Source organism: Heterodontus francisci, chromosome 15 (genome assembly GCF_036365525.1).
Source record: "Heterodontus francisci isolate sHetFra1 chromosome 15, sHetFra1.hap1, whole genome shotgun sequence".
Lineage (NCBI taxonomy): Eukaryota > Metazoa > Chordata > Chondrichthyes > Heterodontiformes > Heterodontidae > Heterodontus > Heterodontus francisci.
Genome location: NC_090385.1, coordinates 33,656,363 through 33,675,294, shown reverse-complemented (window position 1 = coordinate 33,675,294; position 18,932 = coordinate 33,656,363). Strand labels below are relative to the sequence as shown.

Here is an 18,932-nt window from a genome sequence, read left to right as displayed (position 1 = left end):
TGTAATCATCCTCATTATAATATTTAAATTGCCAACTCACCTCCAAGGGGTGGTTTGACTGCCTGCTGCCCCATCCCACCTCCATTAAAACCAGAATTTGTGGGGGGTGGGGTTGGAGGTTAGGTTCAGATTTGTAACATTTTAACCTCTCAACTGACCCAAACACACCTGTTTTGGGGTTACAAATTGCCCCCCCCAATGATCCTTTGACTCCTGGCTCTTATGCAACCCCTGTTCCGTTGCCCTACTTTTGGTGGCTGTGTTTTTAGCTGTACAGGTTCCATGCTCTGGAATTCTGTCTCCTTAAATCACTCTACCTCCTTATATTCCTCTCCTCCTTTGAAGTTCTCCTTAAAAACCCATGTCTTGAGCTAAGATTTTGATCACCTCTCCTGAAATTTTCTTCTTTGGCTTGTTGCCAGCGGAGGTGGTAGATGCGGGCACGATGGCGTCTTTTAAGATGTATCTAGACAGATACATGAATGGGCAGGAAGAAAAGAGATACAGACCCTTAGAAAATAGACGACATGTTTAGATAGAGGATCTGGATCGGCGCAGGCTTGGAGGGCCGAAGGGCCTGTTCCTGTGCTGTAATTTTCTTTGTTCTTTGTTCTTGTCATTCATTGCTTGATTATGCCTCAGTGAACAGCTTTGGGACATTTTCCTATGCTGAAAGAGCTATTTCAATGTAAGTTGTTGTAGTAGACAATGGGACTCATTTGAGAGGTGCAAACAGGTAAGAACATAAGAACATACAAAATAGCAGCAGGAGTAGGCCATTTGGTCCTTCAAGCCTGTTTTGCCATTCAGTAAGATGGAGGGAAATCAGTCCCATAAAGTTATGTACTAGTTTGTAGAAACCACATTCGGCTATAATAATGTATGGTGAATCACATGAATAACATCCAGATATCTGCAAGCTTTTTGATGTTCAGATTAGTCTTTGAAATATCTATTGGCTTAATGGATTGCCCCTTAATGGTGGCAACTTGGAAAGATCCATCTGAAATGCAGAACAGTGCCTTCCAACAAATAACACACAACTTGTCCCTTGAGCAATGAAGAACTTGATGGACACAAACAGACACTGTAAAGTTCCTTGAGGTCCTAATCATTTCTATTTTGAAGATGAGGCTATTCCAGTTCCTTATATTATGCAACATCCCTAATCAGATTTATTGGGTTCAGGATAGAAAATCAGAACACTTCAGTCATGTGAAATTCTGTCACCACTTTGGGTACGAATGCGTTGTGAGCAGATACCTTCAAAAACCCACCTAACTGAAATCATAGTATTTTTCACCATCAAAGCTTTAAGTCTACTGAAGCTAATGGTTCAAAAGGTTCAAAGCAAAGGCTTTGGGTCCTGACCATTTTCAACTGTAGTGCTAAAGACCTGTGCCACAGAACTTGTCTTAGCTAGCTGTTCCAGTACAGCTACCACACTGGCATCAAATCCAACTCAGCCAATAACTGTTCTATCGGCCTACTCCCAATCATCAGATAAGTGATGGAAGATGTCATCAACATTGTTATCAAGCAGCACTTACTCACCAACAGCCTGCTTGCTGATGCTCAGCTTGGATTCTGCTCGAATTACTTAACTCCAGACCTCATTAAAGCCTTGGTCCAAACATGAACACAAAAGCTGAATTCCAGAGGTGAGGTGAGAGTAACTGCCCTTGACATCAAGGCAACATTTACTCAGTGTGAGTTGGCTCACTTTAGGAAGCAAGTGGAAAGGGTCTCAAACCATTTAATTTTAGTGCACTTGGATGCCAGATCAAAATCTAATGCCCAACTTATACTATTACTTTTTGCATCAATGGGCATCTGAAAATAGAGAAAGGACAGTATAACTACGGTCATTGATTACCACAAACACAAAACCTGATCAACTGAAGTAATTTCAAATTTGAACAATCAAAATAAAATAGTTTCCTGCACTATACTGTTTCAAGACTGTCATTTCTTTGCTTCTGGGGTTTAATGAAAGACAAGTTTTCAAATTCCATAGCAACTGATGGGACCGAATTATCAGAGAACTCATGAATTTCAAACATGAATTATAGATATCTTTTGAATGACATGTTTTAAACCAAAATAATTAGTTACTTGGATATGCAGATTTACTGGCACTTTCCAGCCATTAGTTGCCAGCTTCAACCAAAAGTGAAACTTCCTAACTAATCATAATTTAAACAGGCATGCATAAATGCATTGGAGAAATGAGAAAAAATGCTTTGAGTATCACTGCTCACCTCTGTCTGTGTCATACAGATAGACAAATCTCTCCCATTTGTAGTGGGTAAGAAGGCTTAAGAGTGCTCCTTGCAGTGGTGGCCTCAGTTGAATAACGAACTGAACTTCTCCTTCTGTAGGAAAGCTTGGCGTAATGAAGGATGTGTGTAGTGCTCCACAGAAAGATGTCAACGTGTTCACAGATCTCTTATCATAGAACCCAAAAATGGCATAAACTCCTTTGGAATACTGTGAACAGACTGAAAGAAAAGATCCTTGTTAGTTTTTGTATGCATCACATTGACAGTAGAACTTCCATTATCTTCATTCTAGGTTATCTGCCATCACCATTATTTTGGTAGGGACAAAGAATACACAAACTTTCACCAACAACTTTAAAAAATCTGAAACAAAACAAAAAAGTGCTGGAAATACTCAGCAGGTTTGGCAGCATCTGTGGAGAGAGAAGCAGAGTTAACGTTTCAGGTCTGTGACTTTTCGTCAGATTTAAGAAATCTGACCTTGCCTCCACAAAAGCTGGCAATTTAAGAATGACACAGGAAAGCAAATAATTAACTTTGTAACTTCAGTAAAGAACAATATTCTTTCATTTCTTTTAAGGAAAATAAATGCAAGCACATGAAATCCTGAAAGCAAATCCATATATTGAAGGTTTAAAAATGTTGAAAATATAAAATTAGTGGTGTATTTCAAGGCAACCAGGAACAGAATCACCTGAAACAAATAAATTTTTATATAACCTCAAACATGAAGGGCTAAAAATTCAAATAGGCCTGTTAGCATGACGTGCAATTACTCTGCGCCTGGTTGAGGTGATACAGGCAGTGCGCAAACTTCATGTATTGCCTGTTCATCTCATTGATTGTGGTGTGGAACCCAGCTTGGAAAGTCCTGACTGGCTGCAAGCTCAACAGGGGGCCTAGGTGCATGTGTGGCTAGCATGACTACTTAAAGGCAGCCTTCCTCTCTTAAAAGGGAGGTGCACTCAAGCTACAGCAGCTGGTGCAACTGTTAGTTAAAGTCTTTTGAGGGAAAGAAGAAATGGAGCAAAAGGCAAGAGAGAGGACACCAGGTACTCTGATGTGGTGGTGCAGGCCTTGGTCCACGATGTCAAAAAGAGGAAAAAATTAATCTTTCCGCAGGGGACCAGGAGGCCCTCAAGGCACACCTTGCAGAGAGAATGGGAGCAGAAGGCCAGGGAGGTGAATTCCAGCAGTTTGGCCATGTGGACCTGGCTGCAGTGCTGGAAAAAGTTCAATGACCTCACACAAGTGGTCAAGGTCAGCGAATGCATCTCCCAAAGACAATTCCTACTCACCGCACCACCAACCTCTCATTCTGCTCAATGTACCACAGCCCCATCACTCACCTATCAGCAATCAGGACTCATGCATAACATTCTGACCCTTTACCTGACCCTCACATATTTACCAATGCGCCAAGCCTCACACTCACATCTCACAGTGTCCACATACATCCAGCTATTCAGCTACGACAGGAACATCCAAATATTGTAACACACTCACTGATACTTTTCCCACTATCTTACAGGACAAGGTTGCACATAACAGGAGGCAACAGCAGAGAATCGGCAAGGGACAAGCCATGTCCTGATCCCGGTGGAGAAGTCGGTCTTTCGCATTATGAGGCTGGCTGTGACTGAGTCCGCTGCATCTGGCGTCACCGAGAACATTCAGGATGACAGTATGTTCTCACTTTATGCACTTTCTCAAATCCCATTTCAACTTCATCCAGGCATGAAATGCAAGCTGCGGGTGTTGTGACCCTGGACCCTTGCTTTCAACCATTTCCCTCTACCCTCACCTCAACCCTACCCTTCTGCATTTATGCTTTCAGATACCCAAGAGCTGCTCCCTGGCCAGCTGCTGCATCCACACCATGAAAGGCATAAGTAACAGCAGACAACTGATGAAGAAGCTCTGCCACTTGATAGAGTCAGAGTCGTACAGCATAGAAACAGGCACTTCGGCCCACCGCGTCCATGCCAACCATAATGCCAATCTATACTAATTCCACCAGCCTGCATTAATTCCATATCCCTCTATGCCTTGCTCATTCAAGTACCTGTCCAGATGCCTCTTAAATGTTGCTACTGTTCCTGCCTCCACCACATCCTCTGGCAGCTCATTCCAGATACCCACTATTCTTTGTGTGAAAAATTTTCCCCTTTGATCCCCTTTAAACCTCTTCCCTCTCACCTTAAATCTATGCCCTCTAGTTTTATTCACCCCTACCATGGGAAACAGACACTGGCTGTCTACCCTATCTATGCCTCTCATAATTTTATATACCTCTAACATGTCCCCCCTCAGCCTCCTTCGCTCCAGAGAAAACAGACCCAGCCTATCCAATCTCTTTTTATAACACAAGCCCTCCAAACCAGGCAACATCCTTGTAAATCTTTTCTGCACCCTCTCCAGCTTAATCACATCTTTCCTGTAGTGCGGCGACCAAAACTGCACACAGTACTCCAAGTGCTGCCTAACCAACATTATGTACAACTGTAACATGACTTCCCAACTCTTGTACTCAATGCCTCGGCTGATGAAGGCAAGCATGCCATACGCCTTCTTCACTACCCTGTCTACCTGTATTGCTACTTTCAGGGAACTATGTACTTGCACCCCAAAGTCTCTCTGTTCAACAACACTCCCCAGGGCCCTGCCATTCACTGTATATGTCCTGCCCTGGTTTAACTTCCCAAAATGCATCACTTCGCACTTGTCTGCATTAAATTCCAGTTGCCACTCCCTTGCCCACTTTCCCAGTTTATCTATATCCTGTTGTAATCTTAGACAACCTTCTTCACTGTCCACTATACCACCAATTTTGGTGTCATCTGCAAACTTACTAATCATGCACCCTACATTCACATCCAAGTCATTAATATAATATGACAAACAACAGAGGGCCCAGCACCGATTCCTGCGGCACACCACTGGTCACCGGCCTCCAATCTGAAAAACAACCCTCCACTACCACCCTCTGCCTCCTGTCACCAAGTCAATTTTGTATCCAATTTGCTAGCTCACCCTGGATCCCATGTGTTCAATTCTTCTGGACCAGCCTACCATGTGGGACCTTGCTAAAGTCCATGTAGACAACGTCCATCGCCCTGCCTCGTCAATCCTCTTGGTCACCTCCTCGAAAAACTCAAATTTGTGAGACAGGATATGCCACGCACAAAGCCATGCTGACTATCCCTAATCAGACCTTGCCTTTCCAAATGCATATAAATCCTGTCTCTCCTTCCAATTGAAATCCTTCCAATAACTTTCCCACCACTGATGTAAGGCTCACCGGCCTGTAGTTCCCTGGCTTATCCCTGCTGCCCTTCTTAAATAAAGGCAACACATTAGCTATCCTCCAGTCTTCCGGTACCTCACCCGTGGCTAACGATGATACAAAAATCTCTGCCAGGGCCCCAGCAATCTCCTCCCTTGCTTCCCATAGCATCCTAGGATACACCTGGTCAGGCCCTGGGGATTTATCCACCTTAACACGCTTCAAAACCTCCAACACCTCCTCCTTTGTAATGTTGATATGCTCCAGGATATCGCTGTTCCCTCCCTTGAACTCACTAGCTTCCATGACCTTCTCCACGGTAAATACAGACGAGAAGTATTAATTTATGACCTCGCCCATTTCCCGTGGTTCCACACATAGATTACCACACTGATCCTTAAGGGGACCTACTCTCTCCCTAGCTACCCTTTTACTCTTAATATACTTATAGAATCTTTTAGGATTCGCCTTTATCTTATGTGCCAGGGAAATCTCATGGCCCCTTTTCGCCCTCCTAATTTCCTTCTTAAGTGTACTCCTACATCCCCTATACTCCTCGAGGGACTCGCTTGATCCCAGCTGCCTATACCTGACATATGCCTCCTTCTTTGTCCTCACCAGACCCTCAATAACCCTCGTCAGCCAGCCTTGCCCTTTCATCTAACAGGAACATGCCAGCCCTGAACTCTTCCTATCTCACTTTTAAAAGCCTCCCACTTGCCAGACGTCCCTTTACCTGTAAACAGCCTCCCCCATTCAACTTTTGAGAGTTCCTGTCTGATGCGATCGAAATTAGCCTTCCCACAATTTAGGACTTCAACCTGAGGACCAGTCCTATCCTTTTCCATAACTATCTTGAAGCTAATAGAGTTATGGTCACTGGTCCCAAAGTGCTCCCGCACTGACACATCCACACATCTGACACTTGCAACCACCAGCTCAGATACTGGCACTGTACATACTTCAGAGGGAAGTATAGAGGTGGGATCAACATGTAGTGAGTCATCGGCCAGAGGGGAGCTGGTAGCAGTATGGCTTTCGTTGTAAGCATGCTGCCCACGTGTGATCGGCTGGCGGCAGGGAGTCAAAAGCCAAGTGTAGAGTGGGTAGCCCTTATCACCAAGCAGCCAGCCTCCAGTTCATGGTGGTGACTCAGATATGGCGGGAATGGCTGACTGGCGCAGAAAGCTAACATCAACAGTGCTATGGAGCCAAATTCACGACACATGTGCAGACTGTTGTTGGAACAGATGACTTGTTGCATTCTGTTAGGTGCACTGACTCTGGTTTCAAAGTTTTTTTTTTGAGACAGACCCTAACTTAAAAGTGAAACTAAAAACTTCAGGTTTCTGGGGAAATTGAAGCTGGTTGGAAATAGATATGGCACAGAGTCATTTGACCAAAAGCCTGTGACTAGAACTATCCAAGTTCAGATTTCAGGCTTGCAGAGTTTGAGGAGGCTGCAGGCTGTTTGACAATGTGTTTTTTTGTAGCCAAGCTGTTGAGACTGGAACCTGATTCTGGGAGCTGGCCATTGGTAAATACGAGTTGTGGCAGCTGCTTTCGGTGACTTAAAGAAATACTGGTGGAACCACGCCATGAAGACTGTCATGAACAGGGCTGAGGATATTTGAGAGGCGACAAGACCGAAATTTTGAAGGGCAGATTGCTGAGCTTGCTACTGACGAGAAGGCATTATATTGGTGTCTGCATCTTACTGGACAGGAGCTGGAAATTTATCTGAAGAAGTTCAAAGTTTTGGAGAGACTTTGCTGAGAGGACTGCCCAGTAAATCTGTAAGATCTATCTTTGTGCATCTGATAATTAACGTGTAATCATAAACTATATATATTGGGCTGGAGGTTGCTTAGGAGGGTGAGGGGAAGTGCATCAGCAAGGGCAGCTTGTGCCGTGGGGGGGCCTCCGTCGGGCACACGATGCCCGATCAGGAGGGTTCTCCCACAGCCCGCAAGGAGGCCGCCCCGTTTTACCTGGAAAGTGGGATTAAACTGGGTGGCTAGTTTTTCGGCCGGCATGAACATGACAGGCTGAATGGCCTCTTTCTGTGCTATAATTTTTCTATAGTTCTATGGTTTTATGGTTCTACTGGGCTGCCTCCCCAGGTGGCAAAGAGCCTGGCCGCTGCTGGTAAGATACCAGGAGCAGTGGGAGGAGGCTATTAAGTGGCAATTAATTGGCCACTGGGATGGGCAGGCCGTTTCCCACCTCCCCACTGCTTGTAAAATAGCAGCGGGGCCAGGTAGGCGATAGGAACCACACCCCACCCCCACTGCCTTCCACTCGATTTGACACCTCCACCAACCCCCCGCCACCTCCAGTCTGCCCCTAGTGGACCGGGGGGTGGTGGTGGGCCATATTATTTCGGTTTTCCTTTCTACTTGTTAAAATAGCATATGGTATCCTTGGCTTTATAAACAGAGGCAGAGAGTACAACATCAAGGAAGTTGTACTAAACCTTTATAAATCATTGGTTAGGCCCCAGCTGGAGGACTGTGTTCAATTTTGGGCATCACCCCTTTAGGAAGGATGTTAAGGCCTTCCAGATAGCGATGAGGGACTTCAGTTACCTGAAGAGACTAGTGATGCTGGAGTTGTTCCCCTTAGAGCAAAGAAGGTTAAGAGGTGATTTAACAGAGGCGTTCACAATCATGAAGTGTTTTGATCGAATAAATAAGGAGAAAATGTTTCCAGTGGCAGAAAGATCGGTAACCAGAGATTTATGCCAATTGGAAAAAGAACTGGAGGCAAAATAATGAGAAATTTTACGCAAAAGTTGTTATGATCTGGAATGTATTGCCTGAAAGAGTGGTGGAAGCAGATTCAATTATTAGTTTTAAAAGGAAATTGAATAAAAACTTGAAAGGGAAACATTCACAGGGCGATGGGGAAATAGCAGGGGAATAGAATTAATTGGATAGCTCTTTCAAGGAGCCAGCAGAGACACAGTGGACTGAATAGACTCCTTCTGTGCTCTATCAGTCTGTGATTTTAATTCCTTTGGCTTCCCTCAACCATAAGCTAATTGCGGGAAGATGCCCAAGAAAGTAATTAAGCAGGTTGCAAGGTCATCACCTAAATCCCTTTTGAGTCATCTGCTGGCAGGTGTACAAAAGTGCCTGGGATACCAAGTCCCTTTGAAACTTTTCTTCCACATGGAAGGAAGCACTTGGCCTCAACTTGGTGCATCTACTCAGCAGTGAGTGGAAATCAGCAAATCAATGCTTGACACCAGGCAGAGAAAAAAGTTCCACCATACTATGTATTGCAGCTTCAACACATGCCATTATTATACAGCTTCTTCTGCTCTTTTTAAACTTAACGATTACTGTGTACTTTGTGAATTGTACTGACATATGGAAAATGCACTGAGATTTTTTAATTGCTTATTCTTTCACCAATCTATGGCATTTTTTCTCTATCTTGTGGCATATAACAATAACAACTTGCATTTATATAGCGCCTTTACATAGTAAAACATTCACAGGAGCGTTATCAGTCAAAATTTAACACCAAGCCACATAAGGAGGTATTAGGGCAGGTGCTCAAAAGCTTGGTCAAAGAACATCTTAAAGGCAGAGAGAGAAGTAGAGAGGCAGAGGTTTATGGAGGGATTTCAGAGCTTGAGGGCAAGACAGTTGAAGGTAATAATTGAGAATTTAATAAAATTACAGATAAATCAACCAAGAGTTTAGAACTTGCTGTTCTATTTAGTGGGTTAATAGTAGCATTTGTAAGGTTGCAATGAGAATATTCATTGACAAAAATGGAGTTAAAAACAGTTTTCTGCTGGAGATTTTGGTAGGTACAGGGCAATTCTTTTAGACATTTTAGAATGCAAGGATATAGAATCCAGCTTTATTTACGTATTCATCGCTGCATGGAAGAGGCAATGTGATAAGAATTAGAGAACCACAGCTTCCTATAAATGTTTGAAGAGAGAACAGCAGTAAATGAGGAGGAACCTCAGAGTAAGGTATATAACTACAAATGTGAAAAGAAGAGTAGAAGGCCTGGTGTTGCATTAAATTAAGATAACTAAAACTAATGTCCAAATAAGTATCAAGGTAGGTTCACTGAAATGGAGACAATGTTACAATTAATTATTTTCACCCTGAGAAGCCTACTTCTAAAGTGCCATGATTATATTTTCATAAAAGAACATTTTTTTCCACTATTTCCCTCACCTAAAAATCTTTCTCGTTCAATGGCTTTGATAAATTTTAACAGACTCATCCTCCCCTCCCCAAATGCACATTTGAAATATAACAGTTTGTCCATTTAGCATTCAGTACACCTTTCTGCAACATGTGCTTGGTGTTAAAGTAGTTTAGGCAGCAGATAAACAGCAATTTTTGTCTCTCTTTGAACACACATGCCTTTAAGTTAAGCTGTGCAATATATTAGTGTAAGAACTCGCTCCATTATAAGATTAGACAAAGGGATTTCATAGGAATATCACACAGGGGCCATTTCAAGGCCATAGTGAGATTTGTAGTACATGTCTGTCAAGCAAAGTAAGAACAGTAGAGAGGTTTCACATTGATATGTTTCATCGTGTTATAGATTGGAATTAAGCAACTCTTCCCAAGCTGCATTGCTGATTTAGCATGCCAGATCATTGTGCTAAACACATCTTATAAGTGCCTGCTCTTGTGAAATGTTATAAAATAAATTTTATTCACTGTTTTTTCATTTACATGATATATTCTACTGAAGGAACTAGGACTACTTCTCGACTAGGTCCCCAGTCACAGGAATAGCAACATTATACTTCAATAAATTTTCATAAAACTGGTTTAATATCTAACTGAAACTGTACATATTTTAAGTAAGACATACTTTGAACATTCTTCTCTACTTAAGATCTAATTTTAAAAAGGTTGGGGAATGAACTGAAGTGGGAAGAATGCTCCTGATAGCTGTCTTCAATTTAATAATATATTTATCTACTTTTAATATTTAACAGCTCCATGTAGCTAGAAAGGTAAATGTGGTCCAAATAATGACAGTTTTGTAGTTGTTTGTGTTCCAGATCGTTGGGATCAATTTCCACTTCCACTTTCTCTGATGAAGGCAGACACAGATAACACAAATTGTGAAATCATTGGCTGTGATTTCTTGGTTTCCAAAATTATTGGATAAATACCATATCGAATAAATTAAAGCTAAATATATTTCATTTTCAACTAACTTCAGCAAAAATGGTAGGCACATGCATAAAGCAGAGAACACTATTTATTCCACTTTTCTTTATTAATCATAGTGATTGAAATAAGATATAGGCCCTAAACATTGAATATTCTCTAGGTTCTGGTTATGTTGATTAACTTGGGAGATCAGGCAGAAATTTCAAAATTTTATCCTTTACCTGAGGTTATTCAGCTCCCTGTGGACTGTAAATAAATTAGAAAGTGTCTACGGTGGTGTAAATTATACATGGGTTGCTGGAAGGAATGGACTGATCAGCATTTTCGGTACCATTTTTTCCACATTAGGTCTGAGAAATTGTTCAGATAACCTTAATGATTACCTTCAAAATGGTTTACTAAACTAGATATTCTCTTGTGCAACCAGGTGCTGAAGGGTAAAATTGCCACTTAGCATTTTCTATTCGACTTGCTAAAAAAATCAATGTCATCAACCAAGTAAAAACACTGAATCCTCAATATGTATTCAATTGCATGGCAGTATCAGTGCCAATCATATGGACTCATGAGCAATTGATACAGCCACAAAGTCAAGAGAGGTTGCTCTGTAGTGAAGGAACAACATTATTGCATTTCTTGATCATGAGAATACAATATTCATTTTCTGATGACTAAAGGAATAAGAAGACAATTGATTCGTCATGTCATAAAACTCTATTGGCAGTCGTCTATTAGGTGGTCTCTATCTGTAGAATGGAGAGACCAGGTTCAAATTCAGCTGGAAATGCACAACACGTCAGTCAGCACTCAAAAGGTTCAGAAAGGTTAACATTTCAGTTGTGACTCTTCCATCCTCAATGAACTTCATACTCGAGATAATGACTTATCGTCCACTTTCAGACCTGACTGACCTCCTGTACATTCCATTATTTTTTGCTTCTATTTAAGATTTTCAGTATTCATAGCTACTCTGCTTGGTTGCCACTCTAGTATCACGTTAGGGGTGATTTGATCCAAGTTTTCAAAATATTAAGCGGGACAGATAGGTTAGATTGGGAGACACTATTTCCGCTATCTGGGGAGCCTAGGACAAGGAGGCATAGTCAAACAAATTAGAGGAGTGAAATTAGGAAAGTCTTCTTCATGCAAAAGATGGTCCAGGTTTGGAACTCTCTTCCACAAATGGCAACGGATAATAGATCAATTGTTAATTTTAAAACTGATATTATATATTTTTGTTAGCCAAAGGCATTAAGGGGTAAAGGCAGGTATATGGAGTTAGGCTGCAGATCAGTGATGATCTCATTGAATGGTGGAACAGGCTCATGGGGATAAATGGCCCACTCCTATTCCTATGTTCCTAAAAATTAATTACTTGGGGAATGAAGGCATTTGCAGTGCATTATTGTCACAGAGTTCAGAGCTACCTGCAGACAAGTACCATAGGCATTATAACTTGGACCTGCTGGCCATACATTGTATATACTGCAGCCTTAATCTATTCTTTAAAGCACTGTAATTTAGAAATTTAGGATCAAACCTAGTTCAAGTATAGGAAAAAAAATGTTCCTTGATACTAACACTCTGTAAAGCGATGTGCCGTTATAATGTAATAACCTACCAAACAACCTGATAATGCACTATAATTCCCAAGCACAAAATGTTGTATATTTGCTTATATCATTCCGCTTGAGAAATAAAATTGCTTGTGCTACAAAGAAATATTTTCAGACATCACCATTAGAAAAGCTCATCATATCATTATTTACTACTGCCATTGAGAAAAATATTGGACACAAAAGACCAATTTTAACTTTGGTCACCAATCGGGGGCAGCCAGCAAGACATGTGATTTAAGAACCTGTGTGTTCAAAAAGATACAAAAACCTGCTTATTTGCTGCCTAAACTACTTAAAGACCAGGCACACAGTGCAGAAAGATATGCTGAAAAAGGATAAAAATTTATATTTTAGATGTAGATTTGGGGAGGTGGAGTTCAATCTACTCAATCTGAAGTTAACATTTAGCAACAGAAAATGGTGGGAATACTCAGCTGGTCTTGCAGCATCTGTGGAGAGAGAAAAATAGAGGACTGAATTTTACCAGCTCTCTGGAGACGGGCTGGGAGGTGATAGGTGTGGGGGGATGGGGGAGGGGGCCCATCGTCTTCCCACTGTCATGTCATTTTACCAGTGGTAGGAACATGGCAGATGGCCTTCCTGCCCAGAGGCCAACTGAGCCACTTAAATGGCCAATTAAGGGCCTCTTCCCGTCACCACTGGCATTTTACCAGTGGCAGGATGGGGTGGGGGGGTTACCTCTGCCACGTGCGGAAACCACTTCCCAGCAGGCTCGGGGATGCCCTCCTGTTCGGGCACCCTTTGGCCCACAGAGGAGCCCCATCGCAGCAATGGTGCTCCTGTGGCAACGGCACTGCTTACCCTCACCAACCAACCTCCCCGCCCCTCGTTAAGGCCTGCCTGATTGGCCCCAATGCCCCCGATCCCATTTACCTGGTTGTTAGGGTGCCATCCATCCATGGCGCCCTCTTCTTCCAGGTGCAGTCCCAGCAGTGACCACTGCTCACGGTGGCACTGCTGAGGTTGCTGAGCTGCAGGCCCTCCGATTAACCTGTAGCTCCTGGAGGCGGATGGCCACTCTTAATAGGGATGTCTTCCCCGGCTACCGCTGACAAGATGCGGCCCTGGGTCCCACAGACCGCCAAGGCGGGGGCACCCTCCTTGCTTTTGGGCTCATCGGCTGAACCCCCACTGCGATAATAAAATCCAGCCTATAGTTAACATTTCAGGACCAAAATCATTAACTCTGTTTCTCTCTCCACAAATGCTACCAGATTTGCTATTTCCAGCATTTTCTGCTTTTAATTTCAGATTTCCAGCATCCACAGTATTTTGCTTTTGTGTTAAGATCTATCAATGCCATTGGAAGGCTATTAATTTAGAAAAATAGTGGCCACAAATGTTCTGGTATAAAATAAAATAGATCATTACACTATTGAAGTAGGCTTAACAGGAAGGGGTTGGGAAGATTTCTGTCGGGCCAGCAGGTACATTTTCCATTTTTCTGATCAACCTGCAGCAGTCTTTTAAAGGACATCTGGTTGCACTGCTTTATGCCTCAAAATTGCCTTCAGGTCCTATGCATGCCATCAGACATCGATTGGCATATTACAAGTGTACTTCCATCTGAAACAGACAGTTGCCTGGGCCACCCACGTTGAGTGTCTCAAACAAAATGGCGGCTGGCAGGTCAGGTGCTAGAAAATTGAAGTAAGTTCAAGCTCACGATTTTCAGAATGCTACTGCCTCAGTCTTGCCTGGAAGAGCTTGTGAACATCAGCCCAAACAACCCAAAATTGCAATGCCAATATGGAAGGTGAAACTCTACTTGCATAGAAATGTTGCCAACTCACAAATGTTTTTGTATTAATTTTTCCTCATGTAAGAATGCAAACAAACCCAAACATTAATAAAATTTAGAAAAATAACGCATTAAAGGCTGTTAGAAACAGCTTAGCTCAATTGGTAGCACTCTTGCTGAAGCCAGATAAGTGTGAATTTAAGCTCCAGTCTAGGACTTGAGTACATAATCTAACCTGGCACTAGAGCACAGTATTGAGGGCTGGCTGCATTTTTGGAGATGCTTTGATTTGGACAGCAATTCTGGTAGTAAAAGAACCCACCGTATTATTGAAAGAGTATGGAGTTCACTTGGTTTCATGGCCAACATTCTTACCTCTAGCAATACCATCAAAAAAAGTAGATCAACTTATCATTCAGCATTTGCGATTTGTCCAAGCTTGCTGTGTTCAAATTTGATGCTCTGTTTGCTTACATAATGGCAGTGACTGTACTTGAAAAGTTATTCATTGGCTGTGAAGCACTTTGGAGTATTAAGTGGATGTGATAAGGGGCTATAAAAATGCAGGTAAATTTAGTAAACTCATTCTTTATTTCTGTAATTTTTTGGGTGAGGGAAGAGACAAAATGATTCCCACAACAACATTAAGCAAGTCCATAACTAGTAAATATCCAGTAGAACTTCTCAACCTCAAAATACAGTTAAGAATTTTTACATAGAATAAGGGTAAAGCATATCTGAAATGCAGAATGCAAACTGAGTATAATATTTTCAGATACAGAAAGGAAGCAGGACGAAAAGGCAAATATTCTGGGTTCTGAATGACAAATTTAGGACAGGTGCCAGGAAGTATTTTTTCCACAGTTGCTGACCAACAACAGCTGGAATGGGTTATTTGGAATATTGGTAAAAGTTAGGACCCTGGACTCATTTGAGGAAAGGCTAGCTTCTGTAAATGAAAGATGGTACTCTTAATATTCTGAAAGGAGGCGATCAAATGGGCCAAAAAAACTTCATTTAAACCTACCTTGAGTGATCTTGAATCAAAGACAATATCACAACCCCAAGGATGAGATGAATTCGTAAGCTTTGCTCTTGAGTTTTATGACATAAAAAGCACAATCGGACTGTACACCAAGCTTTTAATTGCCTGATGTTATGTTTTGTAACTGAAGTAGGTACAACAGTGCACAATAATAAGGATCTACATCTTATTCTTCTTGCACAGTCTAAGTATATTTGTTCAGTGGCTTCAATTGTGATATAATAACACAACATAACATGTTACTGTATATATGGTTATAAACTAGTAATTGTTTTTATCAATTACTTTAAAAAGTAATGCTGGTTAGAGGTTCAAACATAGAATTGTGGAGAATATGGGCACAGATTTGGAAGGCAGTAATAAATTCAAGGACTTTGGAAAGGAAGGGGAGGTTGGAGAGGGAGCAGTAGTTTGCAAGGACAGAGGGTTCGAGGATTTTTTTTTGAGGAGGGCTTGATTATGACACATTTGAAAGGGAGGGCAGTATCTGATGAAAGGGTAGCAACTAAAATGTCAGTTGCAAGGGTCCAAGAAAGAAAATCATTTTGTCAACAGTTTAGTACTAATTGAGGTCAAGGTGGAAGGAGGTGGTTTTCACCAACAAAATGAGCTCGGAGTCTGCATGAATGGAGATAGCAGAGAAACAAGAGAATGATGTGGTTTCAGGGCTGGGGTAGGGAAGACTTAGAGGAAGTTTGGCTTGTTGGGCAGAGGTAAAGGGGGTGTGCACAGGCAGATAAATGGATGGTTTCAGTCTTAATGACAAAGAAGTCCATGAGCTCCTCGCACTTGTTATTTGAGGGGAGGGTGGATAGAACAAGAAGTGCAGGGGTGTGGAGTTTAAGGTGAGGGTCCATAGTAGAGAAAAGAAGTCGGGGGTTATCTTTGCTCTTCAGGTTTATCCTGGAGTAGTGGGCCATCTTGGCAGAGGACAGCAAGGTCTGATATTGCTTGATGTGGTCCAGAGATATCTAATGATAGATGGCCAAACCAGTTTGTTTCTAGATTCTCTCAAGTCTATACCTCGTGGATGTTAGGGTGCAAAGATTGGGGCTATGCCATGGAGAATGAGTAGGATGGGACAGAATAAAAGTTTTGCTGCGGACAGAAGTGTCAAAGGTATTTAGAAAAAGCACCCATACAACCAAGCCCAAATACAAGTCAATACCTCCAAGAAGAAGGGGAAAACCTGGCAAAATACCTATATAGATCAAATATTGCCAGGGGGTTATGAGTGTTTACAAATTAGTGAAACTATTTGTGAAAACACCATACCATGACACATGATGCAGTGAATTGGATCTACCTTGTACCATCTCCAGAATGTTACGATGCAGGTTTGTGCCTGTGATCCTCCTTTGCTGACTTCAGATTGGGGGAAAAGATCAGAACAAACCACTATTGCCCACTCTTGTTCTGGCAGCTGTTTTACTGAAGCTGAAATACTGAGTGGAGAGACCCAAAAAAGGGCAGGACAGAAAGATAAAAATACATTCCAAGATTTGGGAGAGGAAGGGAAAATTTGAAGTTGGGCAGTAATTGAAATAAATGGAGTAAATGAAGGTAGGTCTTTTTCAGAGGAAGCTGATTAGAAGGAAGTCGGGATGAGGCCAGATATTCAATGTGATGTTGCAGAGGGCTGACAAGGAAAAAGTATTAATTACATTTATTGCCAGATGTAACTTTACACAGGGGAAAGATCAGTCAGAAAATAAAAAGCAATACAGGTCTTAACTTTCACCAACACCTTTAAACTTGTTTCTGAAATCGAAATAGCAAAGCAAGCTAAAATACAAGAGTTCTTTTTCAGAGTCCTTTAGCTGAGCCTTGAATAATTTAACCCAGGAGTAATAGCTCCATAGAATTCCATCTCACTGCTGTCAGATAGATTTAAGTGGTGGAGACAAGTGAACTAAAGATAAGGCCAAAACCCTGCTGTATTTATTCAAGCCTCAGAGGCTCCAGGATGCAGACCTGTCAATCAAGCCAGACCAAAGACACGATGCTGCGAGATACTTGTATTCTATATTCATAAGCAGTGATGTCTAGTGTCAACATTAACAAAGAATTGCCACTGCTGACGCAACATGCACCTGACCTGCATTTATAAAACGACGTTTCTTTTCACCAGCTCATCCATTAGAGACAATCAGGCCAATTCTATCTAACCAAAATCAGTATTAATGAGCCAGTAATGCCCTCAAAATGGGGTCAGTAGACTTACTGCTACATTATCGTTGAAACTCCAGTCGCCACCATTTTGAAATGGGTCTTCCCTTGGGTGGGTGGGTGGAGGGCCTGGCTGATCCAAGTGGTAGACATTTAATTATGTATATCGGGTCCAATGACAGAATTAGTACCCCAATTTGAAGGGGCACACGTTTCCTGGCATTGAGTATCCTAACCAGTACTTCTTAAATGGACTGCAGCTGGCTGTATCAAAAACAGGCCCAAAACTTTTTCAATATTATAATTCTACTGTCCAGAAGAAGCACTTGTGCTCCACCTGGCTCCATGAAAATACTGTGTGTATTGCTCACCTGGGTTAACCCCTTCTGCTTTACCTCCACACCCCCACCACCAAGACCTACCTGTAGGCTGGTTTGGCATGTGAGCCAGGCGAAATGGCTCAGGCACAAAACTGGCAAGCTACATTGTGATGACAATTGCTCACCATTCCATTTAAATGTGGCCCGGGTCTCAAAATGTTTTCAAATGTACAATTCAATTCAAAAAAATTCAGAATGTGCCACTTCTTAGTTCCTGTATTACATGTACTTTGTGAAATTGTAAGCATAGTGATGACTTGGTAACAGCAGGATTATATTTGATTTACAGTCTTTTTTAGGATTAAATCCTTCTCAAGATCACTTTTTCCCACTGATACTCAAGAGGGCTCCATTGTATTACTGTTTGATGTTAAAAATGCGTTCTTTGGAACTTAATGTTTTCATAATTTTTTTCACATGAAGAGACTTGGCAACGCCAAAAGCAATCATTTAGATTCCATGGATCCCTATGCTGAAGTGTATCTGTTCATTTAATTAGAAGAGGCATGCTTGAGTGGAAGCACCCATGTGTGAATATCACCTTTTACACAAAAAGGATGTATTTTTCTCATCTGTATTCCACCAACCCTCGGTGAAGATTGTAACTGAATGTAAATGCATTCCTTTGTCATAAAGTAATCACTCTATATAAGACCATTGTCTACTTATATTAATTGTTTGCTCTTATAATTGTAGAAGTCAAAAATGGACGACTTAAACCCATCCAGGCCAAAGCCAATAATCATTTGGCATCTTAACAGCAAATTGAAATTCATTAAGTGGAAATACTATGCCATAAACTTAAAATCAAGTGAAAAGATCAATTTATTCTGTTTATACATTCTACATATAAAACTATTTCCAGTAATCTTACAATGAAGTATCAATTAATCCTTCTATTATAGTTAATACTGGGATGGTCTGTCAAGATCAAATCACACAGAAGATGGAATTTATTTCTGCTAAAGGAGAAATTAGTTTAATACTGATTTGTCTTGATACTTAAAAGTAACATACAGAAATGAGAAATGCAATCAATGTTTTATTTATTCATTTCTATACATTTTAAAGCTGCTAAAATAATTACCTCCATAACTGACTGACATCACAAACTGTAAAAACTGTAAAGAAAGCTTGATTCTTAACCAAACAGTAACAAATTTGAAATGTTGGAGCCCCAAGTCATCAACCTTTCACTTCAACTTTCTAAGGCTGTGGTTA

General features: G+C 41.5%; 1 protein-coding gene across 9 annotated transcripts in view; it reads right to left on the bottom strand.

Moving 5' to 3' along the window:
• The window catches only part of LOC137377583 (glutamate receptor 3-like), a 415,021-nt gene that overhangs the window by 354,418 nt on the left and 41,671 nt on the right, over window positions 1-18,932 (bottom strand). For all 9 annotated transcript variants that reach the window (XM_068047365.1, XM_068047356.1, XM_068047357.1 and 6 more), the window contains exon 3: window positions 2,262-2,501. In XM_068047365.1, coding sequence (XP_067903466.1) covers window positions 2,262-2,501 — 240 coding nt within the window. The remainder of the gene's footprint in view (window positions 1-2,261; window positions 2,502-18,932) is intronic.